Source organism: Dermacentor variabilis, chromosome 6 (genome assembly GCF_050947875.1).
Source record: "Dermacentor variabilis isolate Ectoservices chromosome 6, ASM5094787v1, whole genome shotgun sequence".
Classification (NCBI taxonomy): domain Eukaryota; kingdom Metazoa; phylum Arthropoda; class Arachnida; order Ixodida; family Ixodidae; genus Dermacentor; species Dermacentor variabilis.
In genome coordinates this window covers 198,473,805-198,495,030 of record NC_134573.1, presented here as the reverse complement: position 1 = coordinate 198,495,030, position 21,226 = coordinate 198,473,805, and the positions used below count along the sequence as shown (strand labels likewise).

The 21,226-nt window shown below is 44.3% G+C and overlaps 2 protein-coding genes across 9 annotated transcripts in view; one reads left to right on the top strand and one right to left on the bottom strand.

Annotated features, from left to right (window-relative positions):
* LOC142586053 (ankyrin repeat domain-containing protein 16-like) overlaps positions 1–21,226 on the bottom strand; it is a 111,595-nt gene that overhangs the window by 65,574 nt on the left and 24,795 nt on the right. For all 6 annotated transcript variants that reach the window (XM_075697307.1, XM_075697303.1, XM_075697308.1 and 3 more), the window contains exon 5: positions 6,158–6,309. In XM_075697307.1, the coding sequence (XP_075553422.1) occupies positions 6,158–6,309 (152 nt within the window). The remainder of the gene's footprint in view (positions 1–6,157; positions 6,310–21,226) is intronic.
* Positions 1–21,226, top strand: part of LOC142586056 (INO80 complex subunit B) — a 73,531-nt gene that overhangs the window by 28,543 nt on the left and 23,762 nt on the right. For 2 of the 3 annotated variants that reach the window (XM_075697317.1, XM_075697315.1), the window contains exon 3: positions 12,306–12,388. In XM_075697317.1, the coding sequence (XP_075553432.1) occupies positions 12,306–12,388 (83 nt within the window). Of the gene's footprint in view, positions 1–12,305; positions 12,389–13,004; positions 13,410–21,226 lie in introns of those variants that run through there. The other variant, XM_075697318.1, reaches the window with a different exon arrangement.

Here is a 21,226-nt window from a genome sequence, read left to right as displayed (position 1 = left end):
CTGTGGGATTTCGACTTCCTCTAGACTATTCTCTCTTCCATTATCGTCGTGGGTTCCACTGGTACGGTATAAATCTCAACAGAACTCCTCAGCCACTTGAAGTATCTCATCCATATTAGTAATGATATTGCCGGCTTTGTCTCTTAACGCATACATCTGATTCTTGCCAATTCCTAGTTTCTTCTTCACTGTTTTTAGGCTTCGTCCGTTCCTAAGAACATGTTCAATTATATCCATATTATACTTCCTTATGTCAGCTGTCTTACGCTTGTTGATTAACTTCGAAAGTTCTGCCAGTTCTATTCTAGCTGTAGGGTTAGAGGCTTTCATACATTGGCGTTTCTTGATCAGATCTTTCGTCCCCTGCGATAGCTTACTGGTATCCTGTCTAACGGAGTTACCACCGACTTCTATTGCACACTCCTTAATGATGCCCACAAGATTGTCGTTCATTGTTTCAACACTAAGGTCCTCTTCCTGAGTTAAAGCAGAATACTTATTCTGTAGCTTTATCTGGAATTCCTCTATTTTCCCTCTTACCGCTAACTCATTGATCGGCTTCTTATATAACAGTTTCTTCCGTTCTGTCCTCAGGTCTAGGCTAATTCGAGTTCTTACCATCCTATGGTCACTGCAGCGCACGTTGCTGAGCGCGTCCACATCTTGTATGATGCCAGGGTTAGCGCAGAGTATAAAGTCTATTTCATTTCTAGTCTCGCCGTTCGGGCTCCTCCACGTCCACTTTTGGCTATCCCGCTTGCGGAAGAAGGTATTCATTATCCTCATATTATTCTGTTCCGCAAACTCTACTAATAACTCTCCCCTGCTATTCCTAGTGCCTATGCCATATTCCCCCACTGCCTTGTCTCCAGCCTGCTTCTTGCCCACCTTGGCATTGAAGTCGCCCATCAGTATAGTGTATTTTGTTTTCACTCTACTCATCGCCGATTCCACATCTTCATAGAAGCTTTCGACTTCCTGGTCATCATGACTGGATGTAGGGGCATGGACCTGTACAACCTTCATTTTAAGTTTACAACCTCTTATTAAGTTTCACAACAAGACCTGCCACCCTCTCGTTAATGCTATAGAATTACTGTATGTTACCAGGTATATTCTTATTAATCAGGAATCCGACTCCTAGTTCTCGTCTCTCCGCTAAGCTCCGGTAGCATAGGACGTGCCCATTTTTTAGCACTGTATACTATGCTTCTTTTGGCCTCCTAACTTCACAAGCCATATTATATCCCATTTACTGCCCTCTAATTCCTCCAATAGCACAGTTAGACTCGCCTCACTCGATAACGTTCTAGCGTTAAACGCTGCCAGGTTCATATTCCAATGGTGGCCTGTTTGGTGTCAGCAAATAGCACCATGCTAGTGTTAATGAGTTCGCAGTGGACTGATGGATTCTGTGAAGTTACTGTGACGTGGCTGTAAAGGGGCCTGTCGTTTTGCGCTAAACAAAGTATTCGTGGATTCGCACCAACTAGCCTGCCAACGCATTGGGCCTAATAGAGTTGATGTAAATTGCATACAATCTACGTATAATAAAATTATGGCAATGACTAATGATGTGTACTATGAACATGAAAATGCATTGCAAAATAATGATGCAATATACAAAAACAATTAAATTATATTAATGATTAAATTAATATATTATACAAACATTTTATTCTAATATATTATAAAAATATAAGTTATATTATTAAAATTAAATTAATAAAAGTAAAATTAATTTACTGCTGCAGATGCGAATGTCCACCTATCAAACATACTTAGTGAAGCTGCAGCACTCTAGGTTTGACCCAAAACAATGAAAAACAAGTGCATTTGGTAGGCACAATGCGAGGCATATTCTAATTGCATTTGATCTAAAAATAAGGTAGCTCTAGACATCATGTCCCCCCTTAAAGAGGCCCTGAAAGAATTTTCTAACAAATCGTAGAATGACATTACTATTAAATTAGGTTGCCTCACGAATCTCCTGCTGCAAAAAAATGTCAAATTCTTTAAGCACAAGTGAAGTTAGATGGAATGCTATTGGATCAATCAGTTGCTTTCAGTCTCCTTTCGTTTCTGCTAGCGTGCTGGAAGTTACACGAGGGAGACTGCAAGGGGCCTCAAGGGAGCAATGCACCGCTGGCTCCGCCCAAAGGTTGAACGCAAGACCTACGCTATGTTTTTCATCTCGGAGGCCATGCACAGCAGATGCAGCAATCCACAACTGTTACGTTTAACCCAGCAGTAAAAAGATGAAATCGTTTTTCTGTCTTTTTTGAAATCACAGACAGATATCTTTCATTTATTTAACTCAAATAAGCAATAATTGTATAGACTTCCCGACCTCTGCTAGGCAGCCCTATGATGATGATGATTTGTTGGCATCCCTTTGAAACAGGGTGGGGACAAATCGTCACCTAGCCTGCTTGAGTTACTCAAGTATGCTATTAATGCTTTTCCTTTTAGCATTTACAGCGAAGCTGTTTAGGGCTAGTTCTCTCAGGATCGTGCCCATGCATAGACTCAAAACTGTCATCATCAGGATTGGCTCCAGCGTCGTCCACTTCCACAGCTGGCTCGTTAATGCCCCTCGGCGCAACCGTGCGAACGCGCTTGTGCCACTACTCCCGCGTTCATCGTCGTCATTAATTAAGAAACACAAAGACATAGCCAATTTTACAGCAAAGCTGTGAAAGGCTAGTTCCCCCAGGATCGTGTCCATGTGTAGACACATAACTCCCCACATGTCGGCCGATCCAGAAGATAGTGAAATACCGGGCCGACCAGTGGCAGAGGTGAAGCATGTGTTAAGCACTCCCCATATACGCGCCGATCCTGAAGATAGTACAATGCCGGGCCAACACGCGGCGGAGGTGCACTTCACCATTAAGGGACCCACATACACAGCTTCACTGATCATTCTTCTTCAGAGAGTGGAAGGGCACTTAGTTTTTCTTGTTGAGACCTCTCTAACCTTCTCTATCTACCTTGTACTGCTGCCTATGTCTATAATGGATCCGGCCATATCAGTCTCTTCCCTGCTTTTTACCACCAATACTCTAAATGTCTCTTGCTTATTTCAACTGCTGACTGGTTGATACTTCAGTCTACTTTAAATCCAAGCATTTCTGGAAGTTGTACGTTATGTACTCGTCTCGCTGGGTAAATCTCTTCGCATTCCATTAGGATGTGCTGAGGCTTTCGGATTTTTGATGCAGCATACACATGCTTCATCTAATTGCGAATATATGCTTCAGTATGTTTTTGTACTTGGGCAACCAGCTCGAGCCTCAAATAGCAAGGCACTTCCCTTCGTGTTAACATACAGATTTTCCCTTCTAATTTTTTTTCTTATTCTTGTAAGTCTCCACGGTCTTTTTCATTTCCATTCTCTGCATCCAATTCGCTGTCTCTGTTTTTCTCACTTTCAATTACCCTGTACTTCTTTGCCAACTTTCTTGACCTCTTAGAGGTACAGATACTTGTGCACTTTAGCTGCCCATTTATTTTGATCCATGTTCCTCAGTCTTCAAAACTAATTTTGCTCTGTGCTTCTCTGACTTCAACCGAGGCCCAACCCACGTCCCCTTGCACTGCCTCATTTGTGGTATGCCATGGGCTCCCAAAGCCAACCGGCCCACTGATCTTTGGTTAACATCCAACTTCGACAATACCTCCGATTTTAGGCACAGAATTACATTTGCGGAGAAAAAAAGAAATGGATGCTGCTCAGCAGCACCGCTCATGGGAGCAAACTAATAAGTAGCAAGGCAGTGCAGTTGCATAAGCATGTTGTGTATGGGAGTACAGGCTGCGAGTTTGTGTCTCCCGTGCACATATCCACACAAGCCTGCTGTTCAGTGCCACAACAGCCTGGCAAACATGAAAGGCTGACACCCGCTGATGAAATTCTACATATTTCCAAGCAGGTAGCTCAAAAAAGAAAGGAGACAAGCGTGTACCACTGCTGTTTTGGTAGAGTGAAGTAAATCACACTGGTTCACTTTTTTGATGTTTTTGCAAGCGAAATTTTTATCCGTATCAAGCAGTCAGTCGAGGGGGCTCGCATGAACTAGGGCTCATAGCCTCCACTGGGTGCTACCGCTGAGCATCAGCAGGAGTGGCATGATGCGGTGTCACTGCTTGTTAAAAACGAAAACGAAGAAAGAGGTAAAGGATTTTTGGAACACAAAAGAAAGTGTGAATAAATGTGTGGAAAGCCACATCACAAGTACCAAGAGACTATTTTAGCATCGCGGTGCAACACAATCACTGTGATGTCCCTGAGGTGTCTAAACCCATGATGAATTTACACCTTTGTCGCTCAGGCACACTGGAGCATTGCAGAGTCCAATCTGAATCGGGTGCTTCTACACGGGCACTTCTGACTATGGTTTTGCAAAATCCGGATACAGCAGAATCTGAATGCGATCGTAGAGTGTCATCTGCACCACAATTCTAAGTGAGCTCAACCAACTTGCAAGAGCTACCATTCTTGATCACAACCAAAAATTTTGATCTGTATCAGGATTCATTGCCATCAAAAGCACCCATGTTGCACCGGTATTCAAGAATGAATGAGAACCAAAGTGATTCAAACTGCCACTGCCCTCCTTTTGCAGCCTAACTTGCGGAGTCAAGATCCCACACAGTACAGTCCACATTCTTTTAAGAAATGGGCTACATAATCACACACATGTGCTAAAGGACTCAATTGCTTGCAACTTGCTACCACAGAAACGTGACCAATCAAGCATGTGCTGTCAAACATACATGAGAAAGCACAATGTGTGTCACATGCGAAATACAGCCGACGTTCAACTCTTCACTTCAGCGAATTGTTCGTCACAAGCAATTTGTCATGACTGAGCTACAAGGTGAAGCAACAGCACTGCCACAAATAATAGCAAGCACAAAGTAAAATGGCAAACTGTGCGCTTTGCCTATTACTCTGATTGCGCTAGTACCACAAAACTTCGTGAGACACCGGTGGTGACACTCCGCAGAACTCTGCCACAAGCTCCCAGCAGTAGCCATGCCGGTAAAATTTTGGAACAACTGGTGCAGCTGTCCCATTCCTGTTTTGACAACAGCAATTTGCTTTACTTGAAAGGTCTATCACTTGAGTGAACACTAAGCATCAAGAATCTTCATCATAGCTGAGCTCTAAGCTACACAAAGTGCCACTGTTATGAATGGGGCTGACGGGCTAGAGTTCTGAAAGTGTTGAACGCACTGTGACATGACCTGGCAGCGGTCGACAAAGTTGGGTGGGTAGTACAGAAAACATGCCGTCCCGTAGAGTAACGAGGGTCTTGCTCGTTTTGTGCTTTGTTTTGAGTTCTGTGCATAGTTCTAACACTCGAAAAGTGTTGGATACATGCGTAAGCCGTCTATTTTGTGCTACCGAATGCAGCACAGGCCATGGAATGCGGGCGATTTTTGCCTGACAAACCGTGCCGAAGGTGGGCGGACCCGGTGAGTTGGTAGCATGGTGTACATTAACTCAAGGCGAGTATACGCCAGACAACACTGAGCAGTGCGCGGTCCCCAAGCATTGTCACCGCCGTTATTGCTGCGTGAATTGACATGAGGTTCATGGACGTGACACGCTGGAATTTGCAGCACACTGTGCGACTGCTTGATTAATTCATTACTTAATTCATTCATTGTTAATGGGCCACGGTTCTGAGATTGTACACATGCTTAAGTGAATAGACACATATTGCAACAGTCTGCCGTTGCAGCTTGGCACTGTGTGACTTAAGCAGTACACACATGAAAGTGACAACGCACCGAAATGCCACCTGTGACTTCTCATGTGCAGCGCATGCATTCAGCACAGTGCATTGCACCCTTGCTGGCGGAAGGCATGCTACAAAGCCTTTCATACACAAAATGCTCCAAAATTCCAGGGGCAGTGCAGCTAAGACGAGCAGATATACCACGGTGCCATGCATTCACCAGCAGAACATCGCATTTTGTAATACCCAAAACCGATAAGTATGGCATGGAGGGATCTGTTGACCAGCGCTTCCGCAGCACTGCCTGGACAGCGCATCAGGCCTATAATTTGTTTCAGAAAACAGATTGGGGTGGCACTAACTAGCATAGAAAAGCAGTCATGACATGGCAGTGCAGAAAAATGCACCTTTTGGAGCTCTGCCAAGCAGTCCATGATGGCCACCTGATCTGCCTGTGCAGCATCCATGAAGGGTGTGGTGCCACAGTTGTCGGCCACATCTGGCAGGTAGCAGCCCCTGCTCAGAAGCAGCTTTACACACTGCACATGGCCATGTAAGGCTGTGAACATAAAAAAAAGAGGTAAAATGCAGCCTTCAGTAAAGTTGGGAAACAGTAAGCAATATGTAGTGTACTGCTTGGTCATCAATTAACTCTGCAGCAACCCTGCCCAAAATTCACACAAGGATGTCTAATTAGAACACATCAAGCCACCTGGTTATCCTGACAAAAAATACACCAGTAGGAACAATTATAACCATTTACATTATGCACATGACCACGGTAGACAGAAATATGGACTAATGTTTTCGCTTCGCACAGCTGTGATGCCACCTAATGTCAGTAATAATTAAATTCAGGGGTTTTATGCACAAAAGCAATATGACCTTGAGGCACGGTGCAGTGGGGCACTCTGAATTAATTTTGACCATTTGGGGTTCTTTAACGTACACCCAGTGCATGGTACACAGGCGTTTTTGCATCTCTCTCAAATGAAAATGTGGCCGCCATGGCCGGGATTCGATCCCGCAGCCTTGAGCATAACAGCGCAGTGCCAAAGCCACTACTTCGCAACAGCGGGTACATCAGCAATATGTTTGGATGCCGCATACCGATGCATACTTGCATACCGATGCTAAAAACTTGCATACTAAAAACTTGCATACCGATGCTAAAACATTTCTTGTTTCTGTGGTAATGTGCATTTATGACAGTGTTCTAGAAGAAATCTTACTGTCAGATCAGGTTACGATTTGAGCATACAGGTTCGGTTCGGGGTTAGCTGCAAAACAGAAAAAATCATGGTGTGAACTACCTCAAACCACCCACAATGTGCTGTGAATCTTGGAGGCTGTATTTCTGTCATATCGAAATGAGCAAGTCAGTGGAGCAGTGGGTTTACGTGAAATTCTGTGTGTAACTTGGAAAATCTTTTACAGATAAATATGAGATGCTACAAACAGCTTTTGGAAATTTAGCATTAGGGAGCACTGCAACGCACAAGTGGTGGAAACATTTTAAATAAGGCCACACTTCTATTGAAGATGATGATCATTCAGGAGAACTATGACTTCAAAAATCGATTCCATTGTGGACAATCTGAATGAAGAGATTCGTTCCAAGTGTTGCCTGATAGTTCGGGAAGTACGTGTAGAGGTTTGCATCTCAAATACTGTGTCATTAGATTCTTACTCACACGCTGGGAATGTGCAACCTCACAGCGAAGTTTGTGCCACGACTTTTGTCAGATGAACAAAAGCAAACACAAGCAAATACAACTGAAAGTGAGCGAAAAGCTTGCGGGATGATATAATTTTTATGAAAGCATCATTACTAGGGATGAGACATGGGTTTACGGTGATGATGTGGAAACCAAGCGTCAGTCATCACACTGGACGGGAAAATTTTCAATGCGATCCTAGAAGGCGCGAGGAAGGTCAGTCCAGTGTGAAGGCCTTGTTCAGTCTTTATTGCAATAACAATTGTATGGACACTCCAGGTGCATTTCTGCTGTCACCATGCCGTGATGTTCCGTATAAAGCCCAAGGGCGATAATACCGTCGCCACGCACCATATGCTAATGTGTGAGTGAAAGCATGCGATAGTGATCCAACGATGGCGGCTCAATCGCACGTGTGTGCAAGGAAGGAAGCGCACCATCTTCCGTCACACGCACGGCAATGGGGGGGCACTGGACTCTGCAATGTCCAGTGTCTGTTGCCACTTTGCCAATGGATGTTTCGGGGAAAAATATGTCATGGTTAACAGAATAAGAGACATGCCTTCTCAAACATTCCTCATCAATGGGCTAATGCTAAGAACATCAAAACACGCGTGGCAACATTTAAGGCAAATTTCTTTCCTGCCCCACTATTTTTTTTTGCTAGCGTTCTAGAAGATGCAGAGAGATAAACGATTGTGTGCATGCCAGATCAGAGTTGACCCAATCGGGTCGCTGGCATGACGTGATTTGCTGTGAGGTGGTTTGGAAGGAGCTCCTGACCCCTAGGGAGTGTTCTGGAGGATGGAGCAGTGCTCTGGACCACCAGTTCTACAGAGTTTTATGCATAAGGTACCGTGTTCACTTGCACACAACTGTCTATAGATTTGTGTATATAAGGTCTAGTTACCTTATAAGTGCAAAGTGGAAAAAAAAGGAAATGAAATGGGAAAAAGTAGGATGGCAAAAACCCACGAAGGGGCAAAGGAAGAAATTTGTAAAGGAAAGAAAATGCGATAAAATAATGAAGTGGCAAAAGAAAGAGAAAAGAAACGAAGCTGTTAAAAAACACAATGAGAGAAAACGCACAGGGAAGCTATTTCGCCAAAAGGAGACAAGGACATGTAGAAGGAACGAGCCCAGCTACAATCCAGGATGGCAAAGAGAAGGGCGAGCTGGAGGCTAGAGGAGAGGAGTGGTTCATGGAGATGGCAGCAGTCTGTTGGAGGCGGTGCCCTAGCTGCCGCGGCTTTGACCCATGAGCTGAGTGGGCACAAATAAGGATAACTGCAGCTAGGACTTGACAGCGCCTTGACAGGCCTAGCAAAGAGGGCCGAGCGATTCAGGCGCATCAGTCCCGCACTTTCTTCACCTTTGGGCAAGACCAGCTGAGCTGACATCAGAGGCAGAGATGCCAGTATGCTCAATGCATCAGCAAACAGTATGATGCAATGTTGAAGCCAGCAATGTTGAGTCGAACCGAAGATGTCAGCAAACTGATGTAAATGTGTTGAACTTCATTAGGCTTGTTTTGTTTTTATAACATTGTTGCAAGATTTTGACTAAAAATGTGTTGTATATATACTTTGTATATTGTTAAGGTGTTTCTTTGATGTACTAAGTTTAGGCAATTGAATGACTAATGCGTGTTTACTGTGTCCCTTTCTGTCTCCTGTCGGCTGGAATTGCATGACAGGGGTCAGAAAGTTTATTGGCATATACTCATTTATAACCAATTAAGTCAAAGTTAAATTGCGTTGCTGTTGGCCCTTAAAATAACCCTGAACCACCCCTTGGACTTAGTGAAGAAACATACTCCACTGATAGCATGTGCTGCTGTGAACAAAGCCAAATTTTGCAGTCGAGGGTGGTGTGTGGAGCTCGCAAGTGGAGCAGGACGTTGCATTTTCTTCAAACAGAGGCCGTCTGCTCACACTTTTCGAGGCTGCCTGTGGGTGCCCCTTGACATCATTGGGCAGATTCCCACAGAGCGTTGCCATTGGCTGATGGGACATGAAGCAAGCAGGATGTTTGGATTAAAGCGCCTTAAACTTCGTAAAGCAGCGCCATGCTTTGAAGAATACCGCCTCCTCCTCGTGCGCTCTGGCCGACGTCGCGTCGCTATTGGCCTAATGGCATTACATGGGCCCTTGCGCCGGCTTCGTTTGTTTACAGTCATGCATCAGCGCCATTTTCGCTTGAGAAGCGTCTACGGAGTGGCAAGAAGTGCATGATGGCACTGTTGCTGTTCCATGTTGTTTTGGTTTGCGAACAGCTTGAACTAAGTTTGACGCAAGTGCGACGTCGCTTCACGGCATTTTCTATCACCATAAGCTGCTGTGCCTTCGTGTAGTTTCAGCAAAAACAGGAAGCTGTTCTCGATACCGTCTAGTAGGCGCTACAGGTTAAGAAGAAAGACATGGATTCATCGAATTGGGAGGGAGAACTTTAGGCGAACATTCTCCGCACGACTATACGAAGTAGTTGCGAGTCTCTCATAGTATAGTATGTGTCAGGCTTGCGTAATTTGTTGCGGGCCATAACGTAGTAGATATTGCACAGTTCACTGAGGAGGTTGCCATTTGTCTGCACGCTTTAACACGATTCCTACATGATGTGTACTTTGTTTATTTAAGCAGTACGTTGTTGCATTTGGCGTACTTAGTCATATTGCATGCGCTAGCAGGCTTGAATTTGCGGGCAGCTAGGTTGCATGCGAAAACATGATTATGAAACCTTTAGGATTCAGCAATATTTGAGGCTCGAGCATGAAAACTCATCCTAGGAAAGCAACTCTGCATTTTGTGGTTACTCACTAGCCTTCTTTAGATCAAATAGCTTTATTCACCTCTTTTGTTCGTGTTCGTCACTGGTGGTTGCCTGGTAGATTTGCGATACAAAGGAAAAGTGTGCATGCTCTCCTGAAATGCGTTCATCGCCAAACGACAGCATCATAAGTCTTTGAGATGTACGTGTTAATTCTTGTCAGCTTTAAAGTGTGTGTAGGTTAAGATGCGGCGGTGGAGCACTCGCAAAGAAAATGTGCAGTCGCTTGCTCGTCCGATGGCTAGTTTAGTCGTCATTCGCTGGTTTGTTTAGTTGTTTGCTTACTCATTCGTTCAACTATTAGCTCATTTGACCACTATGCCTCTAGACACATGTAATGAGACAACAAATGGTGCCTCAATATGAACGACTGCACCATTTAACTTACTGCGATTTCGGCCGTGTCATAGCATGGCAGTTCTTTACGCAGTCACCACTTCACTAAACTCATATCTTACAAATGTTATTTCGGAGTGAGCGCAACCGTCCTCAATGCATGCACCTTAGTGCAACTCGGTTCGCGACAAGTATGTCACTTCGTGAACGGACGAGCTAACGCACTATGAAATGTTATTCATGATGAGTCACTAACCTGAAAAAACAATGCACTTGTTTGAGCCTGAATGAAGCGCTGTTCCCGCATTCCTGCTTCATGAACGAATACTAAAAAAGCTGATTTAATTTTCTATATACGTAGAATCCTGACTCGATAATCGGCCGTGCATATTTCTGTTGACTTTGAGGCATGAGAAACATAATGGCACAAGCACCCGCCTCTGAGCCTTTGGCATGGGCTTAGAAGATTAGCAAGCACACACATTGGTGGCACTATAGCTTTTAATACTCTTTTGAACCTTCAGAGCAGCGTTTGTTCGTGCCCTCTGTCGTCCTTTTTACGTCATAGCTGATACGTGCCACGAATAAACATGGTAAGGACGGCGCGGATTATTTAGGCTACTGAGGGCTTGCTGGAGGTCAGGATGTTGGCATACGATTGTACATGTGTCATTTACAACCATTCGCAACAAGATCTTGTGACACGCATTTGACAAATGTTGCATACCTAATTGTAGCTCACGCGATACATTCGGGGTCGTCATGGCACAGCACTAGCGCTCATTCAGATACTTAAAAAAGAAAGCTATCAAGACAGAAGAAAGCTGCTGTAACTGAATTTGCATAACTGTCCGTTTAGAAAATATATGCTGTACATGAAGTTACTCGGAGCTAGAAAAACAACGTGAACACTTAAAGCCCACCGCCTTGCCATGCGTGCATTCACTCTGCAAAAGGTCGTCTGCTACGCTCAAGCGGTGTAGGCAGCGCCACGGTCGGGGAGGGAGCATGAAAGAGGGGAGAAACGAGGAGAAGTGAAGGTGGAGGAGAGTGTCGCTACTTTACGAAGCTTAAGGGGCTTTAGTTTGGATCAGTGCACTTTTTCGTACTGTTATCGCGCATGTTAATTGACACAGTTGACCAAACTGGCTGAAGTAAGTGACAATGTGTTTCGAATTTCAGTAAGAATTAATTCGCTAGTGCATTCCTGGGAGGCACCATACTTGTTCCAAGGTGTTGTTGAGGCTTTAAAGAAAGGTGGTTCAGGGCCCCTTTAAATAAATGTCAATTTTTTACCAAGCACTTGTTTAATTTACATAATGATATAATAAAAATCAAAATATGCACACTTCTGCAAAATGACAATTTCTCTCAAACAATCTGAATGTTCATCTCCATTTATTTTTTAAATCTCACGTCGCAGACTAATTGATTCTCTATTGAAGCTTGGTTACATTAATATAAAGACAATAAGTTCACAGTAAATTACAGTTTATGTGTCAGATCCAGTGTTCACTTGTACATAACTGTCTGTAAATACAAGCATGTAAAGTCTAGTTATCTCCTAACGAAATCACTAAAAATTAACTTTACTAATCAACATTTAAATGCGACTTCAATGAAGTAAAGGGTACTCAGTTCTGCTAAACATTGGCTTCCGCTACTCTGTTTATAGGCTGGCCTTGCCGTCGGCATGATCTTGGTAGGATCACATGCAAATGCCTCTCCCTGGCCACCACCACTGTTGGCAACCATAAGGTAATTACCCTATATGTACATATTTTGGCATTTAATCTACTTGAAAAGGTCGTCCAGTAATCTTTCGATAAAATGTAAGGTTTTTGAGCGAAGCCTTCTTTGCCTCTTTCCCCCACTTTTCGTATCCTTGGCTCCTAGCTGCTGCCTGATGGGTACTGTCCTGCATGATTGGCCGGTACTGGATATAGTGTAAAATGAGGTGGCCTGTGGTGACTGGTGATGTACTGGGTAGTCCGAGTAAATCTGACAGCATAACTCAATAGGAATATACATTGTGAACATACTTTGCTTTAATTTGCATATAATTTTTATCTACTGTTTCTCATAAACCCATCAAATAAAACAGAACTGCAATGAAAGCGAGGGAATATTAAGAGTTACTTGTATTATGATGATTCGCGCCAGGCAGTGAAATTGCGTAATCAAAACAGCTGCTCAATCTACCTTGAACACCATAAAAGCGATACGACATGAAGTGCAGAGGTGGAATGAAGACTATGAAGCTGTGGCTGAAGATAATGTTCTGTGTTCTGCATGTCATGACGATCAAAATGTGATGGTGTTTGGATGTGTTTCCGGTGAGGGTAATGTGATTCCCGCACTTGTCTTGCCACAGGGACTTGGGCTCAGTTCGAATAAGTATGTGGAGCTACTGTACACTGTTGTGAAGCTTTTGGTGGAGAGGACAGCTACCAGACTACCCCATGTGTGGCAGCAAAAGTCTATACAGTGCTTGAAAAAGTGGTTGTCCAAGAATTTCAGGCCCCTATCTACTCTGATTGCAATCCTATGAATTATATGTGGGGTGTGGTGAAGCAGATAACCAACCATCATCGTGCTAGTAACACCAAGGCCCTGCTTATCGCGAAGTTTCGGGCAGCCTTTGCAGCTCTCCCTGGAGACAATGTGAAGGTAGCATGCACCGGATCCCGGAGTCACCTCATAGCAAATATGGATGCTGAGGGTGACTTCTTTGAGTAATTTCACTTTGTCATCTTTATGTCCCCTTTTCATGTGTCCAATAAATTTCCTTTTGTGGAATTTATGGCTCCTTTTCATCTTTCACCTACAACTGTCAAATTTACCCCGAATGGATGCGAGCTCCAACACCGACACACTGTCGTTGTCACTTCATCGCCTTCATGCCACTGTGATCATTCTTTTCTTGTCATGTCATTGTCACCCTTCCACCGTCTTCACTCTGTTACCACTGCATTGTCATATCAGCACCACACCGGCATCGGCGAGCCGTCGTAATTGTGTCATTTTCATATAGTTGTCATTGTGCCGTCGTGATCCTTCTATATAGTACTGACATTCTGTTGTAGCGATTTCAGGGTCGTCATGACATTGTAGTCCTGGCCTCATTGTCACACCGCCATCATTAAATGATTGTATTGTTTTCTCGTGTTAAGAGACAAAGCCGGCAATATCATTACTAATATGGATGAGGTAGTTCAAGTGGCTGAGGAGTTCTATAGAGATTTATGCAGTACCAGTGGCACCCACGACGATAATGGAATAGAAAATAGTCTACCGGAATTCGAAATCCCACAGGTAACGTCGCAAGAAGTAAAGAAAGCCTTGGGAGATATGCAAAGGGGGAAGGCAGCTGGGGAGGATCAGGTAACAGCATATTAGTTGAAAGATGGTGGGCAAATTGTTCTAGAAGAACTGGCCACCCTGCATACGCAATGCCTCATGACTTCGAGCGTACCGGAATCTTGGAAGAACGCTAACATAATCCTAATCCATAAGAAAGGGAACACCAAAGACTTTAAAAATTATAGACCGATCAGCTTACTGTCCGTTGCCTACAAAGTATTCACTAAGGTAATCGCAAATAGAATCAGGAACACCTTAGACTTCTGTCAACCAAAGGACCAGGCAGGATTCTGTAAAGGCTACTCAACAATAGACCATATTTACACTATCAATTAGATGATAGAGAAATGTGTGGAATATAACCAACCCTTATATATAGCTTTCATTGATTACAAGAAAGCGTTTGATTCAGTCGAAAACTCAGCAGTCATGGAGGCATTACGGAATCGGGGTGTAGACGAGCCGTATGTAAAAATTCTGAAAGACATCTATAGTGGCTCCACAGCAACCGTAGTCCTCCATAAATATAGCAACAAAATCCCATTAAAGAAAGGTGTCAGGCAGGGAGATACGATCTCTCCAATGCTATTCACAGCATGTTTACAGGAGGTATTCGGAGACCTGGAGTGGGAAGAATTGGGGATAAAAGTAGATGGAGAATACCTTAGCAACTTGAGATTCGCTGATGATATTGCCTTGCTTAGTAACTCAGGAGACCAATTGCAATGCATGCTCACTGACCTGGAGAGGCAAAGCAGAAGGGTGGGTCTGAAAATTAATCTGCAGAAAGCTAAAGTAATGTTTAACAGTCTCAGAAGAGAACAGCAGTTTACAATCGGTAGCGAGGCACTGGAATTAGTAAGGGAATACATCTACTTAGGACAGGTAGTGACCGCGGATCTGGATCATGAGACTGAAATAATCAGAAGAATAAAAATTGGCGGGGGTGCATTTGGCAGGCAATCTCAGATCATGAACAGCAGGTTGCCATTATCCCTCAAGAGAAAAGTGTATAACAGCTGTGTCTTGCCAGTACTCACGTACGGGGCAGAAAACTGGAGGCTTACGAAGAGGGTTCTATAAAATTGAGGACGATGCAACGAGCTATGGAAAGAAGAATGATGGGTGTAACGTTAAGGGATAAGAAAAGAGCAGATTGGGTGAGGGAACAAACGCGACTTAATGACATCTTAGTTGAAATCAAGAAAATGAAATGGGCATGGGCAGGACATGTAATGAGGAGGGAAGATAACCGATGGTCATTAAGGGTTGCAGAGTGGGTTCCAAGGGAAGGGAAGCGTAGCAGGGGGCAGCAGAAAGTTAGGTGGGCGGATGAGATTAAAAAGTTTGCAGGGATCACATGGCCACAATTAGTACATGACCGGGGTAGTTGGAGAAGTATGAGAGAGGCCTTTGCTCTGCAGTGGGCGTAACCAGGCGGATGATGAAGATCATTGTTTTCTCAATACAGTCATCATCATTCAAACGTCGTCATACCATCGTCCAGTTTTCATCATGGCACCATCATGTCATCATTGCATCGTCATCATTCCTTCATCATCAAGTGTGAGATACGCATGATTAACCACCACATGTTTATCTTGAGTGAGGTGTTTCCTGATAAAGATGTGTCCAACTTGGTCATGTGCTTTATATTTGCAAGTGGTCATTAAACAAAAACAGTGTTCCTTACAGGCACTAATGAAAGCTCTGCTTAAGTCAATTTCCACCACATGTGGTATCTAGACTTATTTTTCACCTAGCCTGTAATATTTTTAATGACCTCAGAAATAAAATTGAGCATATCTCAGAAAACGCATGAAATTTGGCAAATTGGGCAAGCTGCATCTAAGAATAAGACCTGCCTAAAATGGATATGCATGTACATGCTTTTGATTGACGTACTTGGGAATCTGGAGAGTAATAGGGGCAGATGACCATGCAAAACTTTGTCCAACTGTTAGTGACATTGACCCTATAGACAAAGAAGTTTTGTGGCTCTTAGAAGACTGCAGGTGCTGCAAAGACATTCATTAAAAGGAGGCTTTTTGTCAGGGTGGACTAATTTTTTCCTATTAGAAAGTTAAACGTTGGACCAATTCAAATGAATATTGTTGCATTTAAGAGAGGATGCCAAATTCTACTGAAAGTAGGAAGCAGAATTTTGATTTATGTCATCATAGTTTTTTACAGTGGAGCTGTTAGAACCTCGCTGGGTTTCTCTTGGCATCCGCAGCTTCGCCGAACTGGGGGAGAGAGAGCTGAGAGAGAGCGAAAGCAGAGTATAAAAATAGTATCGCGCAGCATAGTGACGCAGCAAGGGTGGGTGGAGCCTAGCAGGGGAGAAGGAACGGTGTGGTGGGAACACAGGTGGTGCGACATCATTGCTCTCCTATAAAAACCTGCGCACTCGCTTAGGAAGTTGAAGCAAGGCGTCGCAAGAGCAGAGAATATTCTGAAGCTTGCGAGTGCGGCCGATTGAATTCTGTGAGATACTTCGCAGTACATTGTGAAAAATTCTGAGCGCTAGCAAACGGAAGATGCTGGAAGATCCTGGGTTGCGTGTGCTCAGGAACTTTCGCAATATGCAACAACTAGGGACTGTCGGCGCTAGTGGGCGATTTAAACGCAAGTTTCTCAACATAAGATTTGGCCACAGCTGTAAAGTTTGTGACAGACTATGGTTTAGTAATAAGCTTTACAAGATTAACAGTGTGCGTAACGAGGATAGCCAAACCAAAGCAATTGAAATGCTCGATAAGATCTTTGCTGACGAGCGTGACGTCGATGAACTCCCTGTGTATAACATTTTCAAGACTTGTCTACCGGAGGGAAAAGTGCCGTCCATGAGTGTATCAAATGGGTATCGCTACCCTTCAATACCTAATGACTTGCCAAAACTCAACAATATGGAGGAATATTTAATCTCATCTCATCTGCCCTTCACGTCTATCCGGAGTCTCAGCCTTCGCAATGGGCAGTATAGTGTTCATGGCCAAGTTGTGAATCTGCCAATCATGTGCAAGAGACTGTGAACTGTCTTTCCCAAAATGTGGCTGATGACGTGGCAATCAATGTTCATCTAAAATGTCGACTGATGTGTAAACCAGTGTATAAGAGTGGTCGCGTGAAGAAACTATGCATGGCTCTGCTATCGTAAACGCCAGAGACCAGCGGAGCTGGGGGAATCTCAGCAAAAGTTAGACTAAGTGTGCAGTTTGGTACTATTTTACCGGCCTTCCCCCATCTCTGCTGGTCTCAGGTGTTTGCAATAGCAGAGCCACACATAATTTTTTTAAAAAATGCCAGAAATTGGTATGTTAAAAATATTAAACCACAATGCTTACAAATAAATAACTCTGTGCCAAAAGCAGATATTGCAGTTCTGTAAGCTGCATCTGGCTAGAGCATCTGAAGCAGACAAATATGACATATAAACGTCTAGTTTACATGAAATTCCTACAATACTTAAGAAAGTATTTCCCACTCACAAATAAGTTGTTCAGTTCAGTACAAAGCATACTACATCAATTTTGTGTGCTTTCAATGCCTCTCTCTTGAGAACAGGAAAGACCTGAGACATCACCTTCTTGCAAGGCTAGCCCTTCAGACTCATATTTATTTCTTTCGAACGCACAGCTCGCACCTTTGCTGCCTCTTGTTTTTTCAGCACCGCACACTTCCGTGGCCAGACTTCACCACAGGGGCCCCCGCCTAGAGAGACGGACTCTGTTTGCCAGTGAATGCGCTTGTAACATTGAGAGGCTGGAGACAGTGATGGCGAGGCAGTAGGAAGTGGAGAAAACAGGGAAATGTCATAATTGTGAATGGTGGTGTTGTCGATGAAGGCAGGTTTGAGTCTGTCAATGAAAACGACTGTTGGCTTGTCACCGATGTTGATTGTGAAGTGTTTGGGTTTGCGGTCTAAAATAAGATGTGGTCCCATATGTGGACAGACACCACCGAATGGTGTCGGTCTGCAGAAAAACATGGCATGTCGTATTCATGTCCTTGAAGGTAAAGGGTGCTTTTGCAGTCTTGTGGCAGGGCTGGACAGGTCGAAGTGCAGTGAACGAGTGTTGCAGTCATTGGAGGAATGAAGGTGTGTCCCAGTTTGTGGAGAGGGAGAGGCTGGGCGAATTTGGCCGGAAGACGCAGGGTGGTACCCCAACCGAGCTGGTTTGGGGAACTCTGCAAGTAGTCCTTAAAAGCAACAGGAAGACCCAAAAGTACTACTGGAAGGACATCAACCCAGCTTGCCAAGCCGCCATGGGCTATGACTGCCACCTTAAGTTGCCTGTGCAGATGCTTGACAAGTCCGCTGGCTTGCGAATTATCCACAGTCGTTTTGATGTGTGTATGCCGAGGCGGTTAGTAAGTTGTCAGAAGAGTGCACTCTTGAACTGTCGGCCTCTATCAGTTGTAATCTCTGATGGAACAGCAAATTGTGACACCCATGCGCTTATAAGAGCATCTGCAACAGTTTTTGTCAGGATGTTTGGAAGTGGTGTGACTTCAGGACACCAAGTAAAACGGTTGACCATAGTTAAGGCGTAGCAATTTTGTTTTGATGAAGGAACAGGTCCAGTGATATCAATGTGAATCTTTTGGAAACAATAAGTGGGTGGGAGGAATGACTAGGGAACTTTGGATGTGGTGATGTATCTTAGCTCTTTGGCCAGCCAGACCAAAGCGTGCCCATGCTTGCCTGTCGACATTCATGCCTGGCCAGATGTAGCGCACAGTGACAAGCCTTTCGGAAGGCTCGATTCCAGGGTGAGTGAGAGAATGTAAATGTCCAAAGAGGCGTCGTCTGAGATGATACGAAATGAAGGGGCGATAGTGGCCAGTGGACACTTTGCAAGTGAGAAGAGCGTCGCCTTGAATGGAAAATGTTGCAGGTCTAACCTGTTTGGTGTTCATCTTAGGTGCTGAAGTTCTTTGTGCTTTTGCTGTGCGACAGCCAATTCATGCAAAGCACCCATCGTTGCAATGGCTTTGACTCGGCTGAGCGCGTCTGCTGGAATATTTAATGCTCCTTTGACGTGTTGAAATTGCACCGAGAAGTCGGTGAGGTAAGCCAGTTTTGTTATTTCACGAGGGGAGTATGTTATTCTTTGAGCCAGAATCATGGATGAGGGGCTTGTGGACTGTAAACAGGGTGAAACAGTGGCCTTCGAGGAAGTAGCGGAAGAGCTTGATGGATAGGTAAGCTGCCAAAAGCCCGCGGCTGAAAGCGCTGTACCTTGTCTCTGCTAACTGATAATTTTTTTTTAGAAGAAAGCGAATGGATGCCAAATGCCAGCCATGTATTGCTGAAGCACTGCATCGACAGCAATGCTGGAAGCATCCACCATGAGGGCAGTGGGGGCCTCGGGTGCTGGGTGTACAAGCAAAGTCATATTTTCCAGTTGCATTTTAACCTGAATGAAGGCTTTTTCTCTTGGCTCTAAGGTGATGTGGGCTTGGTGGCGTTGAGAGCTTCCAAAGGTTTGACTGTAGCTGCGCAAGATGGAATAAAACATCTGTAAAAGTTCACCAAACCGAGGAAATGTCGTAACTGCCACATTGAAGTGGGGTGAGGACAGTTGGTGATGGCCTCGACCTTAGAAGGAAGTGGTTTGATGCCTTCGTCATTCAGGAGATGGCCGAGGAACTCGACAGAAGAAGCACTAAAGTCACAATTGGTGACGTTGATGACAAGGCTGTGAGACTAAAGGCGATGGAAGAGAAGCCGTAGGTGCTCAATGTGTGTCTCTAATAAGGCACTGGCCACGAGGATGTCATCAACATAGGCGAAAATGAACAGCCATTCACAAACTACCTCGTCAATGAAACGCTGAAATATTTGTGCAGCATTCTTCAGGACGAACGACATCTGCAGGAACTCGAAGACATCAAACAGCATTGTGATGGCTGTTCTGACACGAAAGTGTGTTATGTCGGGGTCCACGCTTGACTTTCTTTATCGAATGTAAAGTCGGCGCCAAGTAGTAAAATAGCTGGTTGGTTGTAGCACTGTGGAAGCTACACGAATTCTTAGACAATAAGAAGGCCGAATGCGCCTCGCGATGTGCTCATCCGTGCTGTGTCATCTGCTCAGCATCTGCTTGTCATCATGTTACATGTTCCATGGTTGGTGGATTGGCAAAAAAAAAAAAAATGTTTTGACACCATAAACGTAAGCTATGTTTACATGCATGCGACAGCAAGGCTTTGTTTTCCCTGTATGCTTTTCCTGCAGTTATCTTGCACCCTCCTTCACAAGTAGTACAGGCGAATGCCCTTACAAGTGTTCATTTTCGCCAGAGCATCTGCTCGCCGTCTACTTGGCATTTGCTCGCTACTGTCACCACATACCATGATAGAGCGGGGTAGTAAATTAATGATGCAGTGAACAATTACACTTTTATAGCGTTCGGCGCCATCAACGCATCACAAATACTAATGCTGTAGCGCCATCTAGAAATCTAAAGTTCTAAAATCTAAAATCTAACTAGAAATCAAACAAGTTTTACAGCTTGGTTCCCTGTCTGTAGTTCTAGCAGCATGAAAACAAACAGTCGATCTCAATAATTAAGACAAAACATGTCTAATGATTCGAACTTAGCTTGAGAAGAGATGAGATGACGGATTTTGCCACTTGTTTCTTGCTGACAGGACAGAAAGCCAGTAACAAGCGTGAATTCAGATCGTAGTGGGCGGTCTGGGCTGAATGGGTGCTGCCATGTTGGCTGCATAATGATGGTTAGGGTGGCTATTACGGTTAATGGCAGAAAGTGCCACAGTAATTGTCGTTATACAATGTGCATTTGCACAGGTAATAACATGTCATGTATCGCTGTACCATATCACATAGCGATCAAAAATAAAACTCTCTGGTGTATACCCAATAATCAGCCAGTTACACCAGGAACTATATACCGCAGCACAACGATATTACCTGTGTGTGCCTCGTACCTTCGGCAGTGCTGCAACCAGCTTGTGAGATAGAGAGTGCAGTGGTGAACGAGCGCCAAGAGGGAGCGCTGGTAGTCACAGCGCAGTGGAGACTCCAACGCGGTATAGCCTGGTGCTGGCACTTGCAGCACATGGTTTCTCTTTCACGTTGGATTAGCCAGTGGCTCTATGCTGCCTACAGAGTGCTGCTTCAACATGCATCAACAGTGCTTACATGCCAACTAATGCTTCACTTGTGATGGCAGCAACTAAGAAAACTACTGCGCTAGGCGG